Below are 24,710 nucleotides of genomic sequence, written 5' to 3'. Positions count from 1 at the left end.
CATGTTATAGCAGTCTCGGATGATGACCCAGCACATGTTGTTCATTTTAAGAACAATTTCCCTGCAGATTTGAGAAAACACAAAGAAGGTACCAATGTGAGATTTCTAAAGATAGCTACAGCACTCGACCCAAGGTTTAAGAATCTGAAGTGCCTTCCAAAATCTGAGAGGGACGAGGTGTGGAGCTTTCAGAAGTCTTAAAAGAGCAACACTCTGGTGCAGAAACTACAGAACCTGAACCACCAAAAAGGAAAATCAACCTCCTGCTGGTGGCATCTGACTCTGATGATGAAAATGAACATGCATTGGTCCGCACTGCTTTGGATAGTTATCGAGCAGAACCCGTCATCAGTATGGACGCATGTCCCCTGGAATGGTGGTTGAAGCATGAAGGGACACATGACTCTTTAGCGCATCTGGCACGTAAATATCTTGCAACGCCGGCTGCAACAGTGCAACGCGAACGCCTGTTCTCTCTTTCAGGTGACATTGTAAACAAGAAGGGGGCAGCATTATCTACTGCAAATGTGAACAAACTTGTTTGTCTGAGTGATTGGCTGAACATGAATTAGGACTGAGTGGACTTGTAGGCTCTGAAGTTTTACATTGTTTTGTTTTTGAGTGCAGTTATGTAACAAAAAAACAAGATTTGTAAGTTGCACTTTCATAACAAAGAGATTGCATTGTGGTACTTGTATGAGGTAAATTGAAAAATACTATTTCTTTTGTTTTTTTATGTGCAAATATTTGTAATAAAAATAAATATGAAGTGAGCACTGTACACTTTGTATTCTGTGTTGTACTTGAAATAAATGTTTTGAAAATGTAGAAAACATCCAAAAATATTTAAATAAAAGGTATTCTGTTATTGTTTAACTAGTGCGATTAATGGCTTGACAGCCCTAGAAGTGATGTTTGTGAAGCACACAGCGATCCGTGCCTGGAGCCCTTAGCTCAGGGATCACAAGGCATTGATAGAAATGGCTACTTCAGACTCATCCCTCTCTGTCTCTTCCATAGGTGGAGAAATCCAGCTGTGTGCGCTATGACTTCTCCGTTGGTAAGCAGCCCGTTGTGCCCTGGCTTTGACCCAGTGCCAGGGAGAAATCCCCTCCACCCCCTTCCTTTTACTAGGAACTCTCGTTTACCGCAGAGTAGAACCAGCTTGGACCCAGACAAACGGGCTCTGCCATGCTGGGGACAGGCGGCTCACCCCCGAACCTGGCAGACGAGGTCAGGGCCCCGGGGTGGGTAGAGCCAGCCCCACCGTGGCACTTAGCCTGGGCACCCAGCAGTGCGGAAATCACCTGGAACCCAGGGCCACTCAGCTGGGCACAAGGGGGCAGATTGCAGCCCCCCTCGACTCGAACACGGAGCTGCTGCCCACAGGGACCAGCCGTCCCAGCATGCTGTGCTCAGGCTTGGTCTGACGGTCGTGCCACAGAGACCACCCGTCCCAGCACTGGCTTCAGCCTGGCGGTGTGGGCCAAGGTGATGCATTGCATGCTGCACCGGCACACAGATTGAACTGGGTTTCGGCCCAGCTCTGCCACGGACCGTCTGTGTGACCTCGGGCAAATCACTTCACTTCTCTCCCTCTCCCCCTCGTCATCCTTGTCTATTCCAGTGCAAGCGCTTCGGGGCAGGGGCTGCATCCCTGCATGTGTGCGTGCAGCACCTAGCGCAGCGGGGCCCAGACCCAGTCTCAAAGGGCTGGGAGTGGCCGTATGGGTCACACCTGGGTCCCTGCCCTAGCTAGGGTAACGGCAGGTGCCAGTGTCTGTCCTGGGCGCTTGGCTGAAGTCCCATGGCAGCTGTGCACTGTGCGTGCCGTGGGTCTGCCAGGGGCCCGGCTCAGCGACTAGGCAGGAGTCTATCACGTGCCCACTGGTTCTGGTTCTGTTGCTTGCAGGAGAGGCCCAGACGCCCCAGCCCGGGGGCCTGGCGGTAGCCGTGGCAGTGCTGGTGGTGCTGGTGCTGCTGGCCGCAGGGACCCTGCTGCTGTGGTTCGTGGTCGCCAGGTCAGTGTGACTGAGTGGGCCCCGGGGTCACATCCTGCACCGGCTCCGCAGGCTGTAGGGCTGGTAGTGCCAGGCGGCAAATCCCACGGGGTGTGACGGACAGCGCCTGGGGTAGCGTGTCTCTGAGTCCCTCGACTCTCTCGCTCACCGGAAAGCTGCTAAGGGGCATCGGTGTCCGGACGTTTCTTTTCACCTGGCCCATGGCTGAGCCAGACACGCCTGCTGGTGGCGCCCCGTGTCATTAGCCTGGTAACAGGCCTTGATGTGCCTGAGGACTGAGCACCCGGCACTGCTGGCTGGGCAGTGGGACAGAGCCTCTGATATTGAATAAACTCCAGCTCCAGGGGGAAGTGACCGAGTCACCGGTGTCCCCGGCCCTTCAGTGACCTCCCCACGGCGCGGAAAACCCAGTGGGGGTGGCAGCAGCCCACTTCCTAGCACCAGCGTTTAATTTGTAATGAAACCGATGCCAGGCTCAAGCAACATTTTACATTCATAACTGATGGGGCTCGGCCCTGCCAGGTCCGGAGGTGCCGGGCTCAGGCCTGCCAGGCCCGGAGGTGCCGGGGCTCAGCCCTGCCAAGCCCTGGCAGAAATGAAGCACTGCCTAATGCACAGACAGCGACATCCCAAACCCGCCGTCCCGGAGAACACGGGTCTGCCCCTTGCTGGCCCTCTCAGTGCAGTGCCCCAGGGCTGAACAGCCATGCAATCCAACTGCCCCGTTCGCCCCTAAGGGTGGCCCCGGTGGGCACATTGGCAGGGGCTGTGGGGGACGGGTGTCTTGCGGAGCTGGGCATGAACAAGGCTGCCAGGTCGGCTGCAGGGCTGCGAGCTGGCTGCTTTCAGCAGCACCAGAGCGACTGTAACTCACAAAGTACAGCCCCTCCCTGGGCACGGCTCCGCAGGCGGCCTGCCCTGCCCGCCGGAACGGCCTCCGGCACTGCACAGCGTGCCCCTGCCTGGGCAGCAGAGCCACAGTCACCCAAAGGCCCAGGCACCTCCGGGGCGTCTGGCCTAGCCCCGTATCCTGCATAGCGCGGGCCTGGGGGTGAGGCTTGGGCACTGGGGGCCAGGCTCTTCGGAGCAAGGCAGAGCGCTGCATGCCGGGGGCTGAGGCGTCTCTCCATGGACGGGCCAGGCTGATCGACGGTGGTGACAGCAGGGGCTGGTACATGGGCTGCCTTTAGCCTGCAGGCCCCAGGAGAAGCCGCGGCCAGCTGGGGGGCATTCCCGGGGCGTCGGGGGACATGCTTTCCCCTCTCAGGCTCTCCGCCGCTCATCCCGGGTCTCACCTTGCTAATCCGCAGGAAGAAGCGGAACGACTCAAAGGACCACAAGAGCAACGGGGCAATTCCCCTGAAGAGGAACCGAGGAGGTGTGGGCGGAGCAAGGCCAACCCTGGCCTTGTCTGGATGTGCTGGCGTCTCAGTGCACAGGCCGAGGGCTCCTAATGCCCTCCCTGGGACGGGACCTGGCCGGCGGGGAGGGTGATGCCCTCCCTGGAACCAGGGGCTGCCCTGGCCAGTGGGGGGAGGGATACCCTCACAGGGACAGGGGGCCCTGGCCAGAAGGGGGTGCTGACACCCTCACAGGGATGGGGGGCCCTGGCCAGAAGGGGGTGCTGACACCCTTACAGGGACGGGGGCCCTGGCCAGAAGGGTTGGTGACCCCAGCCCAGTTCGAATGGCAGCAGCTAGGCCCCAGGGACAGGCTAACCCCTGGTTCCCGGATCCCAGCAGGTGCAAGCAGGCTGCGCACGCAGATCCCGGTGGCTGAACTGCTGGAGTCTCTGAAGCGGTTTAAGAAAGCGGAACTGGAGGAGGAGGGGGCCGAGGACGACGCAAATCCCGAACGGCCCCCAGTGGGGCGCAATGCGGAGTACCAGGTCGGTGCCAGAACTCACTGCACGTTTCAGTCTCACTAAGCTGCAGTGGAGCTATAGGGCATGTCTACATGGGGAAATGCTCCCCTTTGGGACACTCTGATTCCAGAGTGGCCACTTGGTTAGACCCGCACCAGGGGCCTTTTTACGGGATGGGGGAGCAGGCAGATCCGGACACAGTGTCGATATATAATACTTTAAGTGCTTTTTATTGCTTACAAAATAAACCTTACTTACTTCACATTTATACCCCAAGCATTCTACCCCAGAGTTCGTAGTTAGAAGTTCCGATGGTTAGTTGAGGTTTTATTAATTACAAGGTGCGGGGAGTTTGCAAATACCACACCATATTTAAACTGGGCTTTGGATTAATAAATGACTTTAAATGGCCAATGTGTGAAGCCTTCATTTATAATTTACTTTGGGACGTTAGTTTTTTGATTTTGTTGTTAACACGTAATGCACCTACTTCAGTAAGTATACTTCATTTACACTGGGCCTTAATAGCCTATAACACATTACATGGAGATATATACAGTAACTCCTCACTTAACGGTGTCGTTCTGTTCCTGAAAAATGCGACTTTAAGCGAAATGATGTTAAGTGAAGCCAATTTCCCCATAAGAATTAATGTAAATGAGGGGGTTAGGGTCCAGGGACATATTTTTTACCAGACAAAAGGACTATATATATAATATACATACACACACACACACACACACACACACACACACACACACACACTCTACAAGTTTTAAAAAAACAATGTAATACTGGTACACAGTGATGATGATTGTGAAGCTTGGTTGTGGTGGAGGAGTCAGAGGGTGGGATATTTCACTTACTGCTAAATGATGAACTAGCAATTGGCTGAGCCCTCAAGGGTTAACTCTCTCACTCTGCAAGGCAGCAGGAATGGAGGGTATGTGTTAGAGAGAGATATGGGCATTTCCCTTTAAGTACGCTGCCTTGTTAATTAGATCAGCTTTGCTGAGACCGCAGCTGCTGCCAGCTCCCTCCATCCTGAGCCCTGGTGCCCCCCCCCCCGCTCTATGGAAGATGGGGTGAGTGGGGTGCAGGAGCAGGAGGGAAGGGGACACCCTGACATTAGCTCCCCTCTTCCTCCCTCCCTGCCCCCCGCACAGCAAGCAAGAGGCTCCCAGGAGCGGCTCCAAGGCTGAGGGCAGGAGCAGCACATGACAGTGGGGGGGGGGAGGAACTGCCGGCAATTGCTAGCCTGCTGGGCAGCTGCTGCACAGGGAACTTAGGGGAGCGGGGAGCTGATAGGGGGCTGCCAGTCCACCCTGGCTCCAAGCCCCCACCAGCTAGCTGCAACAGGCTGCTCTTCCTGCAAGCCATGGACAAAGCAGGCGGCTGCCAAACAACGTTAGAAGGGAGCATTGCGCAACTTTAAACGAGCATGTTCCCTAATTGATCAGCAACATAACAACAAAACAACTTTAACCAGGACGACGTTAAGTGAGGCGTTACTGTCTATATAAATATATATATACAGATCCCAACAACATGGGGTGCCATTCCAGAATGGCCTCACGGGGCGCTGTTCCAGACTAGCTGGAGCTACACAGCTATAGCGATTAACCCTATTCTTCTTCGAGTGCTTGCTCATATCCATTCCATTAGGTGTGTGCGCGCCGCGTGCACGATCGTCGGAAGATTTTTACCCTAGCAACACCGGCGGGTCGGCTGTGGAGCCCCCTAGAGTGGCGCCTTCATGGCGCTGAATATATACCCCAGCCGACCCGGCGCCCCCTCAGTTCCTTCTTACCGCCCCTGACGGTCGTTGGAACTGTGGAGCGCTGCTTAGCTGTTCTCCACTCTCCCTAGCTTAGTTAGTCATTCGCAGTTATAGTTATAGTTGTAGTTCTAGTGTTTATAGTTAAATAGTTAAATAGTTTAAAGTTGTTTAGTTGTTATTGTAGTTCAGGGGATTAGGGGGGTCGTCTCCCCCCCTTTCTCCCCCGACCGCGGGGCCGGGCTCATGCCCAACGCTCCCGGCTTCAAGCAGTGCGCCTCCTGCGCTAAGCCTATGCCCACGAGCGACCCGCACGACTCCTGTCTGAAGTGCCTGGGAGAGTCCCATCAAACAGATAAGTGCAAGATCTGTAAGGCCTTCAGACCAAGGACCAAGAAGGAGCGGGACTTTCGGCTCCGGCAACTCCTGATGGAGGCGGCACTTAGTCCGGACGCTCCGTCTACAAGTCAGGCCCCGGCACCTAGCGCCTCGGTGCGCAGTGCCCCGGCGGCACCGGCTATGACGACCACGCGAGTGGCGTCGGACAAGCCTCCCCGGCACCGAACCTCGTCGGCACCGCAAGTACAGCAAGTGCCTCGGCGCCGGTCATTATCCCCGGGGCATAATAAAGCCCATAAGACGGGGACCTCGGTGCCGAAGACGCCGGCTCCTCCAGTGCCGGGGGTAGAGCCGCGTCCGCCTGTGGAGCACCGGAAACAGGTGCCTCCAGCACCGTCGACTCCGGCACCGAGGCCGTTGAGTCCGGTGCAGATAGCGTCTCCACCGAGGCCGGCGGTGATACAGTGCCTCCCGTCGACTCCAGAGACCTTCGCGGCGGCGAGAGACTTAATAGCTCTCACGGAGCCGGCACCACCCCAACCACCGGCACCGACGGCACCGTTGACTCGCCCGGTCCAGTCGAGGGGGAAACCTGCCTTGATGCGCCCTCCATCGCAAGGGCTGGAACCTCGGCACCGATCCAGGTCCCGAAGCAGGTCCCCACGCCGCTCGCAGTCCCGGCACCGAATATCGCCTCGGCACCGGTCGTACTCGCGGCCAAGATCTTCTTCGTGGCACCGCTCTACGTCTCGGCACCGCTATGATCGTCGGCACCGATCAACGTCGAGACGTAGTTCTCGGCACCGCTACGGTCGACGCTCGACGTCGAGAGGCCGCTCCCGGCACCGGGCATACTCCAGGTCCTCGTCGAGGTCCAGATCTGACTCCCGGCACCGACGAGGTCATCGGAACCGGTCGCGGTCCCGGCACCGATCGCCGGCACCGCGTAGAGATAGATCATCTCCGGACCGGCACCGTGCGGCACCGCAGCCCACAGGAATCGTCTCGACGCTCTCGGCACCGCCGTGGCCATCGAGATCGGTGTCCCGCTCCTCGGAGGACCTCTCGAGATCGGCATACCCCCCTCAGGGGCAAGCCGAGGAACAGGACTTAGGACACTGGCAGGACACAGGGGACCATTTTCATGGCCCATCTCACTGGTCGTTTTGGACCCCGTGGGCGTACCATCAGGCGCAAGGGGCTCCAATTGCTTCGACCTCTCGCTCCGGTCACTCCGTCAGAAGGGCACCGGAGTCCACCATTTCTCGGCCTCCGCCAGGGGGCATGGAGGCTTCTGTGTCCACACCACCGGACGCCCTGGACCCAGGCGCAGGTGACGTTCCAGCCCAGGAACAGGGAGAACAGGACCAGCCCTTGGATCCTGTTCCACCGGAGGCATCTTCCTCTTCTTCTCCGGATGAGGCAGTGGCGGGCACATCATGCACAGGCCCACCCCCAATAGATCTTCGGGCTCACCAGGATCTTCTGCGCAGGATGGCCCGTAACATGGACCTGCAGGCGGAGGAGATAGTGGAGGTGCACGACCAGATCGTGAATATCCTCGGAGCGGATGCCCCATCGAGGGTGGCGTTACCCCTGATCCGCACGATTCAGGCCAATGCTTCTACGATATGGCAGACTCCTGCCTCTATCCCGCCCACAGCGAGAGGGGTGGAAAGGAAATACTTTGTCCCGTCTAAAGACTACGGGTACTTGTATACCCACCCCCAGCCGTGTTCTCTGGTGGTGGCATCAGTGAACGCAAGGGAGCGCCACGGCCAGCAGGCCGCAGCGCCCAAATCAAAGGAGGCTAAGCGCCTCGATTTATTCGGCCGTAAAGTTTACTCAGTCGGGGGGCTGCAACTTAGAGCGGCTAATCAACAGGCGCTCTTGAGCCGCTATAGTTTTAACTCCTGGAACTCTATGGGGAAGTTCAAGGAGTTGGTTCCCCAAGAGTCCAGGGAGGAGTTTGGAGCCCTGGTAGAGGAGGGTAAGAAGGTGGCTCGGACCTCCTTACAGGCCTCCTTAGACATAGCGGACTCTGCTGCGAGAACCCTGGCCTCAGGTATCGCTATGCGGAGGATCTCCTGGCTCCAGGTTTCGGGTCTGCCTCAGGAACTGCAGCAAACCCTGCAGGATCTACCCTTCGAAGGTCAAGGGTTGTTTTCTGAAAAGACGGACTCTCGCCTGCAGAGCCTCAAGGACTCCAGGACGATCATGCGTTCCTTGGGGATGCATGTTGTGGGCCCTCAGCGCAGGCCATTTAGACCGCAGCCTCAGCGCTTCTACCCCCCCCCCGCCTCGTCAGAGACAGGACTCGGCCCGGAGGCGAGGGCGAGGTGGTAGAAGAAGGTGGACCGGCCCTCAACCTGGTCAGAACCAGGGGCCACCTAGACCACCTTCAGGCCCTAGGCAGAACTTTTGAAGGTGCGGTCGAGGACGGCGCCCCAGTCATCCCCCAGGATCCAGCCCCCTCCTTTCGGGATCGCCTCTCCCACTTCCACCGTGTTTGGTGCCTTATAACTTCGGACCGTTGGGTCCTTCGCACGGTGGAGAGGGGATACGCTGTGACGAACTGGGACTGTTTTTACTGTGGTCTGTGAATGCTGACAGGGGAGTGTGACTAGGGATGTGACGAACTGGGACTGTTCTTACTGTGGTCTGTGAATGCTGACAGGGGAGTGTGACTAGGATGGTCTGCATCGGGGGATGGGAGCCGGCCCAAGGGAACATACCTGAGCTTGTAACATGAGAACCCAGGAGGGGGTTGGAGGTCAGATGACTCCGGGGCCCGGGAAACTGAACAAAGGCTGTGGGAGGGGTCGCTGAAGAGAGAGTGCTGGAAGCAGGCTGGAAGGAGGCTGGAGAGATGGCTGGGAGGCAGAGATGGCTCTGACCCCCCAAAGGGGGGGGCTGGGATGCCCTGGGACCCCAAGCTGGACCTAACTGAGGGGGGCCCTGTTGTCTGTGCCTGCAAGACCTGTCTTGGACTGTGTTCCTGTCATCCAAATAAACCTTCTGCTTTACTGGCTGGCTGAGAGTCATGGTGAATCGCAGGAAGCCGGGGGTGCAGGGCCCTGAGTTCCCCAATACTCCGTGACAACTGGTGGCAGCGGTGGGATCTACTGCACCCCGTGGACGGCGCTTCCTGCAGTAAGTGACTGGGGAGCAGTAAAACGAAGGGGGATTGACGGGGACCAGGCCTGCTGAAGAGTGGGAGAGAGACGGTTATTACCCCTGGGAGTGTGTGACCAGCGAGAAGGACTTTTGCAGTAACAGGGTCCCCCGGGGGGATCGCAGCGAGTGGTCCCAGGGGCGGAGGAGTCTGCAGCTCGACCCTGGCAGAGAGGTGGTGACCTCGAGAAGGGCTGGCACACTAGGGGTCCCCCTGGGAACTGTGGGGAGCTGTGAGCACACAGGCCGGTGAGTGGCCAGCAGGAAGATGTATGCCAAGCGGCTTAAGAGCGACCTGGTGGAGCTGTGCAAGCAGAGGCGGCTGCGCATTGGGAGGCTCACCAAAGAACAGCTCATTGCCCAGCTGGAGGCGGAAGATCGCGCGAATGAACTGATCCCTGTGTCTCAGGGAAGCAGCCTGGCAAATGCAGCGCAGGCACCAGTGTCTGTCCCAGCTGGGAGTGGTCAGCCAGCTGCTGAGGGCTTCCCGAGACCCCTCCTTCCTATGCCTAGGGGAAGGGTGGGGAGGAGCCCAGCAAATACCGAAGGCGCCGTGACCCCCCCGGCCAGCAGGGGGTCCCCCCGGCGAAGCCCGCCGGCCAGCAGAGGATCCTCCCGGCGACGTTCGGCATCCGGGGAGCGGAATTGGCTGGAATGGGAGAAAGAGCTAAAACTGAGAGAGCTGGAGGATCGTGAACGACAGAGACAGCATGAACGGGAGGAGAATGAGAGACAGCATCAGCGTGAACGGGAGGAGAAAGAGAGACAGAGACAGGAGAATGAGAGACAGCGTCAGCATGACCTGGAACTGGCGAGATTGAAGGGCAGCGAACCTCCGGCTGCGGTGAGTGAGGGGGGACCCAGGACTGCACGGAGCTTTGATAAGTGCATCATGGCCCCATACAAGGAGGGGGAGGACATGGATGACTTCCTGGAGGCCTTTGAGACGGCCTGCGAGCTGCACCGGGTGGATCCCGCGGACAGACTCCGGGTCCTTACCCCCTTACTGGACCCCAAATCCGTGGCATTGTACCGCCAACTGGGAGAGGCAGAGAAAGGGGACTACGAACTATTCAAAAAGGCCCTGCTACGAGAGTTTGGGCTGACTCCTGAGATGTACCGGGAAAGGTTCCGGAGTCAAGATAAAACCCCTGAGATCTCCTATTTGCAACTAGCCGTCCGCATGGAAAGATACGCCAGCAAGTGGGCTGGTGGGGCCCAGACGAAGGAGGACCTGATTAAACTGCTGGTACTGGAGCAACTGTATGGGCGGTGCCCATCCGACCTGAGGCTGTGGTTGGTGGACAGAAAGCCAGAGAACCCGCGACACGCCGGGCAGCTGGCTGATGAGTTTGTAAAGAGCCGGTCAGGGGGTGGCAGGGAGGAGCCCCAAAGGAACAGGCCCGCCGTGATGCAGAGAGAGAGTCACCCTGGGACCTCCCAAAGAGGGAATATGGGGAATCCCCTCCCACGGGGAATGCCCAGCGTCAGGGACAACCGACCGGCTCGAGGGGACCCACAGGACATGAGCTGCTATTACTGCGGCCGAAGAGGCCACGTTCGGGCCCAGTGCCCCAAGCTCAAGGACAGACTGAGCAGACCGAACCCGCATAGGGTTAACTTGGTAGAGGCCCAGACGGACGAGGGGCAGGCTTCTCACGCAAGAGGGGCTGGCAGCTTATCAACTGCTCAAGAGAGAGAAGGGCCCCAGGCCAGCTCCTCTAGGGGGCTGGATGCCCCAGACTCAGGGTTTTTGGTTTATACGGTGGGCGCGGGGCTGTCCCTCCGGAGAGAGTACCTTGTTCCCCTGGAGGTGGATGGGAGGAAGGTCAATGGATACTGGGATACGGGCGCAGAGGTGACGCTGGCCCGGCCCGAGGTGGTGGCCCCAGATCAGGTGGTGCCCAACTCCTACCTGACCCTGACGGGGGTGGGCGGAACACCAGTCAAAGTGCCCGTGGCAAGGGTACACCTGAAGTGGGGGGCCAAGGAGGGCCCCAAGGATGTGGGGGTACACCCGTATTTGCCCACTGAGGTATTGATGGGGGGGGACCTGGAGAACTGGCCAAGCAACCCCCAAAAGGCACTGGTTGTGACCTGCAGTCAGAGCCGGCGAGGGGCCCTGCGCCCGGGCCTTGGGGGGGGTGCCTTGCCTGAGGCGCAGGACCCTAACCTGGTGGGGAGGGAACGCCCAGGGACGCGGCTCAGGGAGGCTGCAGCTTCGGACCCAGCGGGCGAGAAAGAGCAGGTGGCCATCCCTGTCCCAGCTGCTGAGTTCCAGGCCGAGTTACAGAGAGACCCCTCCTTGCGGAAGATAAGGGACCTGGCCGACCTCAATGCGGTACAGACCATGGAACGAGGTGGCCGGAAAAGGTTCCTGTGGGAGAAGGGGTTCCTGTACCGAGAATGGGCTCCCCCAGGGAAAATGGAGTCAGGGGGGATCAGGAGGCAGCTGGTGGTACCCCAGAAGTATCGCCGCCAGCTGCTGTGCCGGGCCCATGACATTCCCCTCTCAGGGCACCAGGGAACCTGGCGTACCCAGCAGAGGCTGCTACGGAGCTTTTACTGGCCTGGGGTCTTTGTTACTGTCCGACAGTACTGCGGATCCTGTGACCCCTGTCAGAGGGGGAGGAAGGCCTGGGACAAGGGGAAAACAGCTTTAGGACCCTTGCCCAGCATAAAGGATCCTTTCCAGAGGGTGGCCAAGGTTAAAAGGGCGGCTCTAAACCAAGAGAGCCCAAAGCATAGACCTCCAGACTGGAGCGCTGGGAGAAGACCACAGCCCAGTTGGAACCCCAGAGGTATGGGGGTGGGAAAAGGGCACAGGCCGCATAAACCTTCCCACATGCGAACTGCGAGTGCCATCAAGCACCCCCGACCTAAGGGGGGGCGTGGAACGGAAGGGGCCTGGTGTAACTCCCACCAAGGAACTGGAGGGATGCGGGGGCATCCATGGGAACGGGGGTAGGTTCGAACTTCCCCAGGTCACTGGCTAAAGTGACCCCGCTCAGTTCGGTCTCGAAGGGGGGAGAGATGTGACGAACTGGGACTGTTTTTACTGTGGTCTGTGAATGCTGACAGGGGAGTGTGACTAGGGATGTGACGAACTGGGACTGTTCTTACTGTGGTCTGTGAATGCTGACAGGGGAGTGTGACTAGGATGGTCTGCATCGGGGGATGGGAGCCGGCCCAAGGGAACATACCTGAGCTTGTAACATGAGAACCCAGGAGGGGGTTGGAGGTCAGATGACTCCGGGGCCCGGGAAACTGAACAAAGGCTGTGGGAGGGGTCGCTGAAGAGAGAGTGCTGGAAGCAGGCTGGAAGGAGGCTGGAGAGATGGCTGGGAGGCAGAGATGGCTCTGACCCCCCAAAGGGGGGGGCTGGGATGCCCTGGGACCCCAAGCTGGACCTAACTGAGGGGGGCCCTGTTGTCTGTGCCTGCAAGACCTGTCTTGGACTGTGTTCCTGTCATCCAAATAAACCTTCTGCTTTACTGGCTGGCTGAGAGTCATGGTGAATCGCAGGAAGCCGGGGGTGCAGGGCCCTGAGTTCCCCAATACTCCGTGACATACGCTATCCAGTTTTCTTCAATCCCCCCCTCCCACCCCCCTTCCCCGTCCCTCTTCAGGGACCCTTCTCACGAGCAACTTCTTATACAGGAAGTTTCTACGCTCCTCGCTATGGGGGCCATAGAGGAGGTTCCAGTGGAGTTAAGGGGCAGGGGATTTTATTCCCGTTACTTCCTCATTCCCAAGTCCAAAGGAGGTCTGCGACCCATCTTGGACTTGCGCGGACTCAACAAATTCGTAGTAAAGTTGAAGTTCCGCATGGTCTCTCTGGGGGCCATTATCCCTTCCCTCGATCCTGGAGACTGGTTCGCCGCCCTCGACATGAAAGACGCATACTTTCACATTGCTATTTACCCGCCTCACAGACGCTTCCTGCGATTCGTGGTAAACAGGGTGCACTACCAATTTGCAGTCCTTCCCTTCGGCCTATCCTCGGCCCCACGGGTGTTCACGAAATGTATGGCTGTCGTGGCAGCGTACCTTCGTCGGCAAGGGATACAGGTGTTCCCGTACCTAGACGACTGGCTGGTATGCGGTCGCACCAAGGAACAAGTTCGCGATCACGTCCACATAATAGTGCGCACATTCAACAAGTTGGGTATCCTACTCAACAAGGACAAATCCACTCTAGAACCTACCCAGAGAATAGAATTCATCGGTGCGGTTCTAGACTCCAGACGCGCACAAGCCATCCTGCCAGACAACCGCTTTTGCACCATCACGAGCCTCATTCAAGGACTCAAGGCCTTCCCAACTACCACGGTGAGGTCGTGCCTTACCCTGCTGGGTCACATGGCCTCCTGCACGTACGTAACCAGGCATGCCAGACTTCGGCTTCGCCCACTCCAGACCTGGGTGTCATCAATATACCGCCCACATCGGGACAGCCTGAATATGGTGGTCACAGTCCCGAACTCGGTCCTGACCTCCCTCACATGGTGGCTAGATCACAATGTGGTTTGCGAGGGGATGCCGTTTCACGCCCCACAACCCTCTCTGCACCTGGTCACAGACGCTTCATCTCTGGGTTGGGGCGCCCATCTCAACGAGCACCATACCCAGGGCCTGTGGACTGCACCTCAGCTAGCCCTGCACATCAATGTTCGGGAACTGATGGCGGTGCGCCTGGCGTGCCAGGCATTTCTCAATCTCCTACGTGGCCGCTGTGTGCTAGTTCTCATCGACAACACCACGGCCATGTTTTACATCAACAAGCAGGGAGGAGCACGTTCGTCAATTCTATGCCAAGAGGCCATTCGCCTGTGGGACTTCTGCATCGCCCACTCAATCCTTCTCACGGCATCGTTCCTCCCTGGAGTCCAGAACACTTTAGCGGACCGACTCAGCAGGTCCTTTCAAACACACGAGTGGTCTATCCGTCCGGACATCATACATTCCGTTTTCCAGAAGTGGGGGTTTCCCCAGATAGACCTGTTTGCATCTCGAGACAACAGGAAGTGCCACGTGTTCTGCTCCCTGCAAGGTCGAGCTCCCGGCTCCCTCTCGGATGCGTTTCTCCTTCCCTGGAAGGACCACCTGTTTTATGCCTTCCCTCCGTTTCCTCTGGTCCACAAGGTACTGCTCAAATTGCGCAGAGACCAGGCACAGGTGATTCTGATCGCCCCAGCGTGGCCGAGACAACATTGGTACACCACGCTGTTGGAACTCTCGGTTCGGACACCGATCCCGCTTCCATTGTGCCCGGATCTCATCTCTCAGGACCACGGTCGCCTGCGTCACCCCGACCTGCAATCACTCCACCTCACGGCGTGGCTGCTCCATGGTTCACCCAGGCAGAGCAGCAGTGCTCGCACTCTGTCCAACAGATTCTGCTGAGCAGTAGGAAGCCCTCAACACGGACCACGTACCTGGCCAAGTGGAAGCGGTTCTCCTGTTGGTGCGAACAACGAGCCACGTCCCCGTTGCAGGCACCTATTCCTCTCATTTTGGAATATCTCCTCTCCCTAAAACAGCAAGGGTTGGCGATATCTTCAATTAGAGTTCACCTGGCCGCTATATCGGCCTTTCACCCAGGGGAACTCGCGTCCTCGGTATTCTCTAACCCGATGGTCGTTAGATTCCTCAAGGGCTTAGACCGGATGTACCCACAACAACGTCAGCCCGTTCCGACGTGGGACCTCAACCTGGTTCTTTCCAAGCTCACAGGTCATCCATTCGAGCCACTGGCCACCTGTTCACTTCTGTACCTATCCTGGAAGATAGCCTTCCTCGTAGCCATCACCTCAGCAAGGCGCGTTTCTGAACTCAGGGCGCTTACATCCGAGCCCCCTTACACGGTTTTCCATAAGGATAAAGTGCAGCTTCATCCACATCCTGCCTTTCTCCCTAAGGTGGTTTCTCCTTTTCATATCAACCAGGATATATTTCTCCCGGTCTTTCACCCTAAACCACATGCTACTCGCCAGGATCAACGTTTGCATTCTCTGGACGTACGCAGGGCCCTGGCCTTCTATATTGACCGCACAAGGCACTTTAGAAAGACGACGCAACTCTTCGTTGCAGTGGCCGACCGAATGAAAGGCTCACCGGTCTCATCACAACGCCTATCCTCCTGGATTACGTCTTGCATCCGGACTTGCTACGACTTGGCAGGTGTCTCAGCACCGCATCTCACCGCTCACTCCACGAGGGCCCAAGCTTCCTCGACTGCTTTCCTGGCGCAAGTTCCGATCCAGGACATTTGTAGAGCTGCGGTTTGGTCATCAGTCTACACGTTTACAGAACACTATGCACTAGTGCAGCAGTCCAGGGACGATGCTGCCTTCGGATCAGCGGTTTTGCACACAGCAATGTCTCACTCCGACCCCACCACCTAAGTTGGGCTTGGGAGTCACCTAATGGAATGGATATGAGCAAGCACTCGAAGAAGAAAAGACGGTTACTCACCGTTGTAACTGTTGTTCTTCGAGATGTGTTGCTCATATCCATTCCAAACCCGCCCCCCGTCCCCACTGTCGGAGTAGCCGGCAAGAAGGAACTGAGGGGGCGCCGGGTTGGCTGGGGTATATATTCAGCGCCATGAAGGCGCCACTCTAGGGGGCTCCACAGCCGACCCGCCGGTGTTGCTAGGGTAAAAATCTTCCGACGATCGTGCACGCGGCGCGCACACACCTAATGGAATGGATATGAGCAACACATCTCGAAGAACAACAGTTACAACGGTGAGTAACTGTCTTTTCTGGAATGACTCCGCCGTGTAGACAAGCCTCTATCAGCCGTGCTGGCTGAGCTGTGCTGGCCGCCTTGGTCGCGCTCTGGCCCCAGCGCCCTGGCGGGTGTGGTGCCCTCAGGCTGGCCCCTGTGCCGATAGGGCTGGCAACTGGGCATGCCTAACCTAAGTCCCTTCTCTTCCCCCGCAGAAACTGGTCTCGGGTTTGCTGCACCCAGGCTATGCTGGCAAGGAGCCCTGCAACCAGGCCAAGAACCGCTACAAGAGCGTCATCCCATGTGAGCAGAGCCTCTTCTCGCATCTTTGCTGAGCACTGTGTAAACGCTGCAGCCAGGCCACCTGGGCTGGGATCCCAGCAGAGCACAGAAGCCAGGCAATGCTGGGCCTGGGTGCTGCTGCAGAGGGGAGACTGACACGGAAACCTAGGTGCAGCGGGGAGCGGGGCGGGGGACTCAGTAGGGTGCTCTCCGTTAGGAGTGAGCGCTGGGTGCAGTGCCCCGGCTTGTCACTAGGGGGCGCTGTGCAGCAGGGAGCGGGGCGGGTGATTCAGTAGGGTGCTCTCCGTTAGGAGTGAGCGCTGGATGCAGTGCCCCGGCTTGGCACTAGGGGGCGCTGTGCAGCGGGGAGCGGGGCGGGGGACTCAGTAGGGTGCTCTCTGTTAGGAGTGAGTGCTGGGTGCAGTGCCCCGGCTTGGCACTAGGGGGCGCTGTGCAGCGGGGAGCGGGGCGGATGACTCAGTAGGGTGCTCTCCGTTAGGAGTGAGCGCTGGATGCAGTGCCCTGGCTTGGCACTAGGGGGCGCTGTGCAGCGGGGAGCGGGGCGGGGGACTCAGTAGGGTGCTCTCCGTTAGGAGTGAGCGCTGAGTGCAGTGCCCCGGCTTGGCACTAGGGGGCGCTGTGCAGCAGGGAGCGGGGCGGGGGACTCAGTAGGGTGCTCTCCGTTAGGAGTGAGCGCTGGGTGCAGTGCCCCGGCTTGGCACTAGGGGGCGCTGTGCAGCGGGGAGCGGGGCGGGTGACTCAGTAGGGTGCTCTCCGTTAGGAGTGAGCGCTGGATGCAGTGCCCCGGCTTGGCACTAGGGGGCGCTGTGCAGCGGGGAGCGGGGCGGATGACTCAGTAGGGTGCTCTCCGTTAGGAGTGAGCGCTGGGTGCAGTGCCCTGGCTTGGCACTAGGGGGCGCTGTGCAGCGGGGAGCGGGGCGGGTGACTCAGTCACTGTCCCCTCCAAGTCCATGCTGACCCCCATGCGGTGCTGAGGGCCTTGTGTTGCTGGAGGTGCCGTCATTTGGCTGCTGCGTAACATGGAGCCCCTCACCTCTCGTGGTCGTTCTAGATCTCATGGCACATTTCCCCAGAGTCAGGGGGTCGACCTGCTGTCCCGATCAAATATTGACTCAGATAATTCTGTTCTGCCGCCCGACATTCACCCGCCGGCACCTTTCCTTGCACGTATGAGTCTCTCCTCATTCTTGCCCTACGTAGATTTGCAATGTAGCTATGCAGCTGCCACCCCCCCTGCCAGAGGTGGCTGCCCTGTGTGGTGGGGCAGGGCTGCTGTCCCCATGTGCAGGTGGGGAATTGAGGCACAGAGAGGCTACAGGACTTGCCCAAGATCACACAGGGAGTCGAAGCAGGGCTGTCCTGAGAACTCCAGGGTCATGGCGAAGCTGGGCCCGGCGCTGCCAGAGGCCCTGGCTCCGGGCTGTGGGCCTGGCAATGTCTGTCTGGAGGGAGGGAGCATTGGCAGGAGCCTCCCCCTCGACTGGACTTGTCTGGTCAGTGATCGGCCCCCTTTGTCTTTCAGACGATCACTGCCGGGTGGTGCTGCAGTCCGCTAGCCCGGGAGCTGATTACATCAATGCCAGCTACGTCGATGTAGGTACCCAGGCAGCGAGGGGCGCGCTGCTGCTGCTCCGTGTGGGGAGAGGGGGCAGGGGAGGCTCTGGGCACACGGGGCAGCCCCACCTTCCTGGCACCACAGGAACAAACACCCCCCTGCTCTGAGCGACAGCCGCCCTCCCTCAGCCCTGCTCCAGTCACATGGGTACTGGGCAGCGGCTGCACAACGGGGCCCTCCAGGGTGCACCGGGCCTGGGCAGCGTCTCTCACAGAGAGAGACCTGGTAGCAGGGGGAAAAATGGGGATTTTTTTCCCTGGGGATGGGGGGGCGGGTATAGCGGCATATGTAAGACAAAGCCCCTGTTATTGGGACGGCCGGTCACCCTGCTCACACACTCTGGAGACATTCCCCCCCCGCTCACACACTCTGGAGACATTCCCCCCCCGCTCACACACTCGGGAGACATTCCCCCCCCGCTCACACACTCTGGAGACATTCCCCCCCCGCTCACACACTCGGGAGACATTCCCCCCCTGCTCACACACTCTGGAGACATTCCCCCCCCCGCTCACACACTCGGGAGACATTCCCCCCCTGCTCACACACTGGAGACATTCCCCCCCTGCTCACACACTGGAGACATTCCCCCCCCGAGGATGCCAGATACGGCAGGCGCTGGATAGTCTCATGCTCCACCTGAGCCCCTGCGTGCGACTTGAGGGGCCCCGGAGCAGTGATCTCCTTGTCAAGGTGAAGCGCACGTGGGCCCAGAGAGCCGGGCGTAGCTCCTAGCGGGCAGAGGGTTTGGCTACCGTGTGGGGGGTGGGGGCTGTGGGAACTGGCCCTGCCCTGTGACCCAGGCACATGGCCCAGCTCAGGGCTGGCCCTGGGTATTTCATCTCATACTCCTGATTGGTTAAGTGTTGAGATCAGGTGACTAACACTTGCTGTCTCCCCTCCCTCTCAGAGTTACAGGAGCCCCCGCTTCTTCATCGCTGCCCAGGGTGAGTGCTCCCGGCTGGGACAATGGCGGGGGGGGGGGAGGTGTTGCTTAGTCCAGTGCGTGGCCCTGTCCACGGCCAGGGCAGTCAGTCCCGGCTCTGGGGCGCGCCCAGTCCAGCCATTCCCAAGAGGTGTGGAGCTGACACACGGACTGCCAGCCAGCCTAGCCCAGGGCCCATCTAGGCTGGGCTCCTACCTCTTGCAGTGGCCAGTGCCTAGTGGCCACAGGAGACGTCTCTTCCTAACCTGCATCCACTGGGGGCTGGCTCATGCCCAAGGCAGCAGGTGTGAGACCCTGCTATGGCGTTATGCCCTCGGCGGTTCTCACCCTCCACGCCGCTCTGAGCCCTGGCTGACTGCTGCGCTCAGTGATCCCTTGTAGCAGTGAGTTCCACAGGCTCCTTACGTGTCGTGCACAAAAAGGATTTCCTTTGATCGGTTTCAAACATGCAGCCGCTCACTTCCAGGGGCCATGGCCCTGCTCCTGGGTTCTGAGACGGGGCGAATAGGGGCCTCTGTCTGAGCCCCTCTGTCCCAGTCATGGTCTGCTCAGTGGGGCGACCGCAGCTGGAAGGCTCCGGAGGAGTTTGGAGGAGAGGGAGCACGATGCACTAAGCAACAGAGACTGAACTGCTCCTGCCGTGACCCTGCGGCCAGAGCCCTGATCCCTTCTAACAGCAGACAGGCGCAGACGGCTCCCACGTGCCCAGGGGCTCACGGGGCTCGTCACTGAAAGTGCTGGGAGCTTCCCACTCCAGATGCCACCCCCTGAATCCCCCCAGCCTCCTGGCTCTGTGCAGCACCCGGGTCTGGGTCTCCAGGCTCCTGTGCAGATAGGAGACGCCCCAGCGTGAGGCCCCCCGGCCCATGGCATCAGCCTGGCACTGAGCTCCGAGCCAAATCAGGTGCTACTTCGGTCACTGGACTGTGGGAAACAGCTGAGAGCAGCATCTGCCTTGACCCCCCCGGTGCCTGGCTCATCCTCACCCCCACCCTGCCCTGCTTGTGCCCCGCAGCTGGGCGGCCCCCACACTGGGCCCTGGCACCTCTGACCTCAGCCACTGCGCTCTCTGGGCTGCCCCGCTGCTGTGCATTGCTCTGAGCTGGAGTCCTTAGAGGACAGGCCATGGGCAGAGTAACTGGGCTTCCTGGTTCATTAGCACGGCAGCTTCCAGGCTACCCGGTGGTGCACCCACGCAGTCCCTCCCTGAGCCCTAGGACGGGCGTGGCGCTGGGTCAGGAGCATGCGAATACTGACGTGCTATGTTCCTCTCCCCAGGCCCGCTGCCTGGCACCGTGGTGGATTTCTGGCAGATGATCTGGCAGGAGAAGACCTCGGCCATTGTGATGTTAACGGGCCTGGTGGAGCAGAACAAGGTAGAGAACCCAGCTTCCTTTGGGGCCCAGGTCCTCCAACAGCCCAGCCCCTCCCAGCCGGGCTCCACGCTCAGCCGGGGCCTCAGCCAGCCCGGCCAGGCCACATGGGACCCAGGCTGCTGCTTTCCCTTCTGCCTAGCTGTCCCCACTGGGGAAGGCCAGCCCAGCCCAGGGTGAGACGTGCTCTGGGAGGGAGCCCTGTCCTGGGGCACCAAGGGGGAACTGAGCAGAGACACGAGAGGTGGAGAGTCCTACACGGACCAGCAACAAAGGGGAGGCTAAGGGAATAGTGCACTGAGAGGAACCCAGGTCCTGGGTGGAGAGATGGAGCCGGGGGTGGAGAAAGGCAGTGCCCCCGGCAGCTGCGGGGAGAAGAAATTCCAGACCAACTTCCCAGCGCCAGTCAGGGGCCAGCGATCCTTGGGCCTGGCCTGGGGTGATCCCTGCGCCAGTGGATGGGAAGGGGACGGGGCCATTCCCCTCCCCACTCTCTGCAGGGCCGGGGAGCTGTGCGGAGGCTGGCCTGGATGCTGGGAGGAGGATGGTGGGATCACAGGCGTGTGCCGTGTAGGGAGCACCGGTAACACCGTGGTGATGCCAGACATTTCCCATGGCCGGTGTCCTGGCCATGCCCAGCCCCAGAGGCCAGGCCAGGGTCGTTCCCTGCCAGGGGCTCCCCTCCCCATCACCAGCACAGCCCTAGCGGAGGGTGGGGGTGCAGAGTGCTCAGGTGTCACCCGCTGTTAACAGACCAAGTGTGAGCAGTACTGGCCAGAGGGCGAGCAGGTGTACGGGGACTTCACGGTGACACTCAGCAACACCTGGATAACCACGGGCCTGGTCACACGCACCTTCCGCCTGCAGAGGGTAAGGTGGGGGGCAGAGCCTCCTTGGGCTTCACCGACAGCCTGGCAGCCCTGCCCCTCCAGGGCCCCAGGGACTCCCCAGAGCTGGGGGGAGGGGGTGAGGCGGCAATGCGGGTGGGGGGGCAGGGTTGGAGGTTCCAGGGGCTCAGAGCGCCCTCTGCAGCAAACTCACAAGCAAACCTAACCCGGAGCAGCTGTTGCAGCACGTATAAACTCTCAGTGCTGGGGCGTGGGCGTTTCCTGGTGTGGGCGTTTCCTGGTGTGGGTGTTTCCTGGTGCGGGCGTTTCCCAGGGCCCAGCAGCCGGCTGGGAGGAGCTGCTGAGCCGTCACTCGCCTGGGGACCCTGGCCCCCCTGGATGCGGGACATGCCCCATGTTGCTGTTGTGCCCGGGACATGCAGGCAGCCCCTGGAGAACACCACCCTGCGCGTTAGCCCGTCCTGCAGTCAGCTCCAGCCATTGCCCTGTCTCTAGCCTGCGCAGACGGGAGAGCTGCTTATGGGCAGATCCCAAAGGCGAGGGCACCAGCACCTGCATGTCACGGAGTATTGGGGAACTCAGGGCCCTGCACCCCCGGCTTCCTGCGATTCACCATGACTCTCAGCCAGCCAGTAAAGCAGAAGGTTTATTTGGATGACAGGAATACAGTCCAAGACAGGTCTTGCAGGCACAGACAACAGGGCCCCCCTCAGTTAGGTCCAGCTTGGGGTCCCAGGGCATGCCAGCCCACCCCCTTGGGGGGGGGGGGGGTCAGAGCCATCTCTGCCTCCCAGCCATCTCTCCAGCCTCCTTCCAGCCTGCTTCCAGCACTCTGCCTTCAGCGACCCCTCCCACAGCCTTTGTTCAGTTTCCCGGGCCCCGGAGTCATCTGACCTCCAACCCCCTCCTGGGTTCTCCTGTTACAAGCTCAGGTATGTTCCCTTGGGCCGGCTCCCATCCCCCGATGCAGACCATCCTAGTCACACTCCCCTGTCAGCATTCACACACCCCAGCAAGAACAGTCCCAGTTCGTCACATCTCTCCCCCCTTCGAGACCGAACTGAGCAGGGTCACTTTAGCCAGTGACCCGGGGAAGTTCGAACCTACCCCCGTTCCCATGGATGCCCCCGCATCCCTCCAGTTCCTTGGTGAGAATTACACCAGGCCCCTCCAGTTTCACGCCCCCCCTTAGGTCGGGGGTGCTTGATGGCACTCGCAGTTCGCATGTGGGAAGGTTTATGCGGCCTGTGCCCTTTCCCCACCCCCATACCTCTGGGGTTCCAACTGGGCTGTGGTCTTCTCCCAGCGCTCCAGTCTGGAGGTCTGTGCTTTGGGCTCTCTTGGTTTAGAGCCGCCCTTTTAACCTTGGCCACCCTCTGGAAAGGATCCTTTATGCTGGGCAAGGGTCCTAAAGCTCTTTTCCCCTTGTCCCAGGCCTTCCTCCCCCTCTGACAGGGGTCACAGGATCCGCAGTACTGTCGGACAGTAACAAAGACCCCAGGCCAGTAAAAGCTCCGTAGCAGCCTCTGCTGGGTACGCCAGGTTCCCTGGTGCCCTGAGAGGGGAATGTCATGGGCCCGGCACAGCAGCTGGCGGCGATACTTCTGGGGTACCACCAGCTGCCTCCTGATCCCCCCTGACTCCATTTTCCCTGGGGGAGCCCATTCTCGGTACAGGAACCCCTTCTCCCACAGGAACCTTTTCCGGCCACCTCGTCCCATGGTCTGTACCGCATTGAGGTCGGCCAGGTCCCTTATCTTCCGCAAGGAGGGATCTCTCTGTAACTCGGCCTGGAACTCAGCAGCTGGGACAGGGATGGCCACCTGCTCTTTCTCGCCCGCTGGGTCCGAAGCTGCAGCCTCCCTGCGCCGTGTCCCTGGGCGTTCCCTCCCCACCAGGTTAGGGTCCTGCGCCTCAGGCAAGGCACCCCCCCCAAGGCCAGGGCGCAGTGCCCCTCGCCGGCTCTGACTGCGGGTCACAACTAAGGCGGTCTGGGGGCTGCTTGGCCAGTCCTCTAGGTCCCCCCCCATCAACACCTCAGTGGGCAAATGGTGGTGCACTCCCACGTCCTTGGGGCCCTCCTTGGCCCCCCATTTCAGGTGTACCCTCGCTACGGGAACCTTGAATGGGGTCCCGCCCACCCCGGTCAGGGTCAGGAAGGTGTTGGGCACCACCCGATCTGGGGCCACCACCTCGGGCCGGGCCAGTGTCACCTCTGCGCCCGTGTCCCAGTATCCATAAACTTTCTTCCCATCCACCTCCAGGGGAACAAGGCACTCGCTCCGCAGGGACAGCCCCGCGCCAACCCTGTAAACGGAGAACTTTGAATCCGGAGCATCTGGCCCCCCAGAGAAGCTGGCCTGGGGCCCTTCTCTCTCTTGAGCAGTTGATAAGCTGCCAGCCCCTCTTGCGTTAGAAGCCTGCCCCTCGTCCGTCTGGGCCTCTACCAAGTTAACCCGGTGCGGGTTCGGTCTGCTCAGTCTGTCCTTGAGCTTGGGGCACTGGGCCCGAACGTGGCCTCTTCGGCCGCAGTAATAGCAGCTCAGGTCCCGTGGGTCCCCTCGAGCCGGTCGGTTGTCCCTGACGCTGGGCATTCCCCGTGGGAGGGGATTCCCCATATTCCCCCTTTGGGAGGTCCCAGGGTGACTCTCTCTCTGCATCGCGGCGGGCCTGTTCCTTTGGGGCTCCTCCCTGCCACCCCCTGACCGGCTCTTTACAAACTCATCAGCCAGCTGCCCGGCGTGTCGCGGGTTCTCTGGCTTTCTGTCCACCAACCACAGCCTCAGGTCGGATGGGCACCGCTCATACAGTTGCTCCAGTACCAGCAGTTTAATCAGGTCCTCCTTCGTCTGGGCCCCACCAGCCCACTTGCTGGCGTATCTTTCCATGCGGGCGGCTAGTTGCAGATATGAGATCTCAGGGGTTTTATCCTGACTCCGGAACCTTTCCCGGTACATCTCAGGAGTCAGCCCAAACTCTCGTAGCAGGGCCTTTTTGAATAGTTCGTAGTCCCCTTTCTCTGCCTCTCCCAGTTGGCGGTACAATGCCACGGATTTGGGGTCCAGTAAGGGGGTAAGGACCTGGAGTCTGTCCGCGGGATCAACCCGGTGCAGCTCGCAGGCCGTCTCAAAGGCCTCCAGGAAGTCATCCATGTCCTCCCCCTCCTTGTATGGGGCCATGATGCACTTATCAAAGCTCCGTGCAGTCCTGGGTCCCCCCTCACTCACCGCAGCCGGGGGTTCGCTGCCCTTCAATCTCGCCAGTTCCAGGTCATGCTGACGCTGTCTCTCATTCTCCTGTCTCTGTCTCTCATTCTCCTCCCGTTCATGCTGTCTCTGTCTCTCTTCACGCTGATGCTGTCTCTCTTCATGCTGTCTCTGTTGTTCACGATCCTCCAGCTCTCTCAGTTTTAGCTCTTTCTCCCATTCCAGCCAATTCCGCTCCCCGGATGCCGAACGTCGCCGGGAGGCTCCTCTGCTGGCCGGCGAGCTTCGCCGGGGGGACCCCCTGCTGGCCGGGGGGATCACGGCGCCTTCGGTATTGGCTGGGCTCCTCCCCACCCTTCCCCTAGGCATAGGAAGGAGGGGTCTCGGGAAGCCCTCAGCAGCCGGCTGACCACTCCCAGCCGGGACAGACACTGGTGCCTGCGCTGCATTTGCCAGGCTGCTTCCCTGAGACACAGGGATCAGTTCATTCGCGCGATCTTCCGCCTCCA

At 59.8% G+C, this 24,710-nt stretch overlaps 1 protein-coding gene across 3 annotated transcripts in view; it reads left to right on the top strand.

Annotated features, from left to right (window-relative positions):
• The window catches only part of LOC101946009 (receptor-type tyrosine-protein phosphatase kappa-like), a 134,553-nt gene that overhangs the window by 87,915 nt on the left and 21,928 nt on the right, over nucleotides 1–24,710 (top strand). For 2 of the 3 annotated variants that reach the window (XM_065598600.1, XM_065598602.1), the window contains 9 exons: nucleotides 1,021–1,060; nucleotides 1,913–2,021; nucleotides 3,332–3,399; nucleotides 3,761–3,909; nucleotides 16,126–16,213; nucleotides 17,736–17,806; nucleotides 18,739–18,775; nucleotides 20,053–20,150; nucleotides 20,901–21,017. In XM_065598600.1, the coding sequence (XP_065454672.1) occupies nucleotides 1,021–1,060; nucleotides 1,913–2,021; nucleotides 3,332–3,399; nucleotides 3,761–3,909; nucleotides 16,126–16,213; nucleotides 17,736–17,806; nucleotides 18,739–18,775; nucleotides 20,053–20,150; nucleotides 20,901–21,017 (777 nt within the window). The remainder of the gene's footprint in view (nucleotides 1–1,020; nucleotides 1,061–1,912; nucleotides 2,022–3,331; nucleotides 3,400–3,760; nucleotides 3,910–16,125; nucleotides 16,214–17,735; nucleotides 17,807–18,738; nucleotides 18,776–20,052; nucleotides 20,151–20,900; nucleotides 21,018–24,710) is intronic. The other variant, XM_065598601.1, reaches the window with a different exon arrangement.

The sequence above is a fragment of the Chrysemys picta genome, chromosome 6, assembly GCF_011386835.1.
Source record: "Chrysemys picta bellii isolate R12L10 chromosome 6, ASM1138683v2, whole genome shotgun sequence".
Classification (NCBI taxonomy): domain Eukaryota; kingdom Metazoa; phylum Chordata; order Testudines; family Emydidae; genus Chrysemys; species Chrysemys picta.
This window is presented reverse-complemented; position numbering and strand designations above follow the sequence as displayed.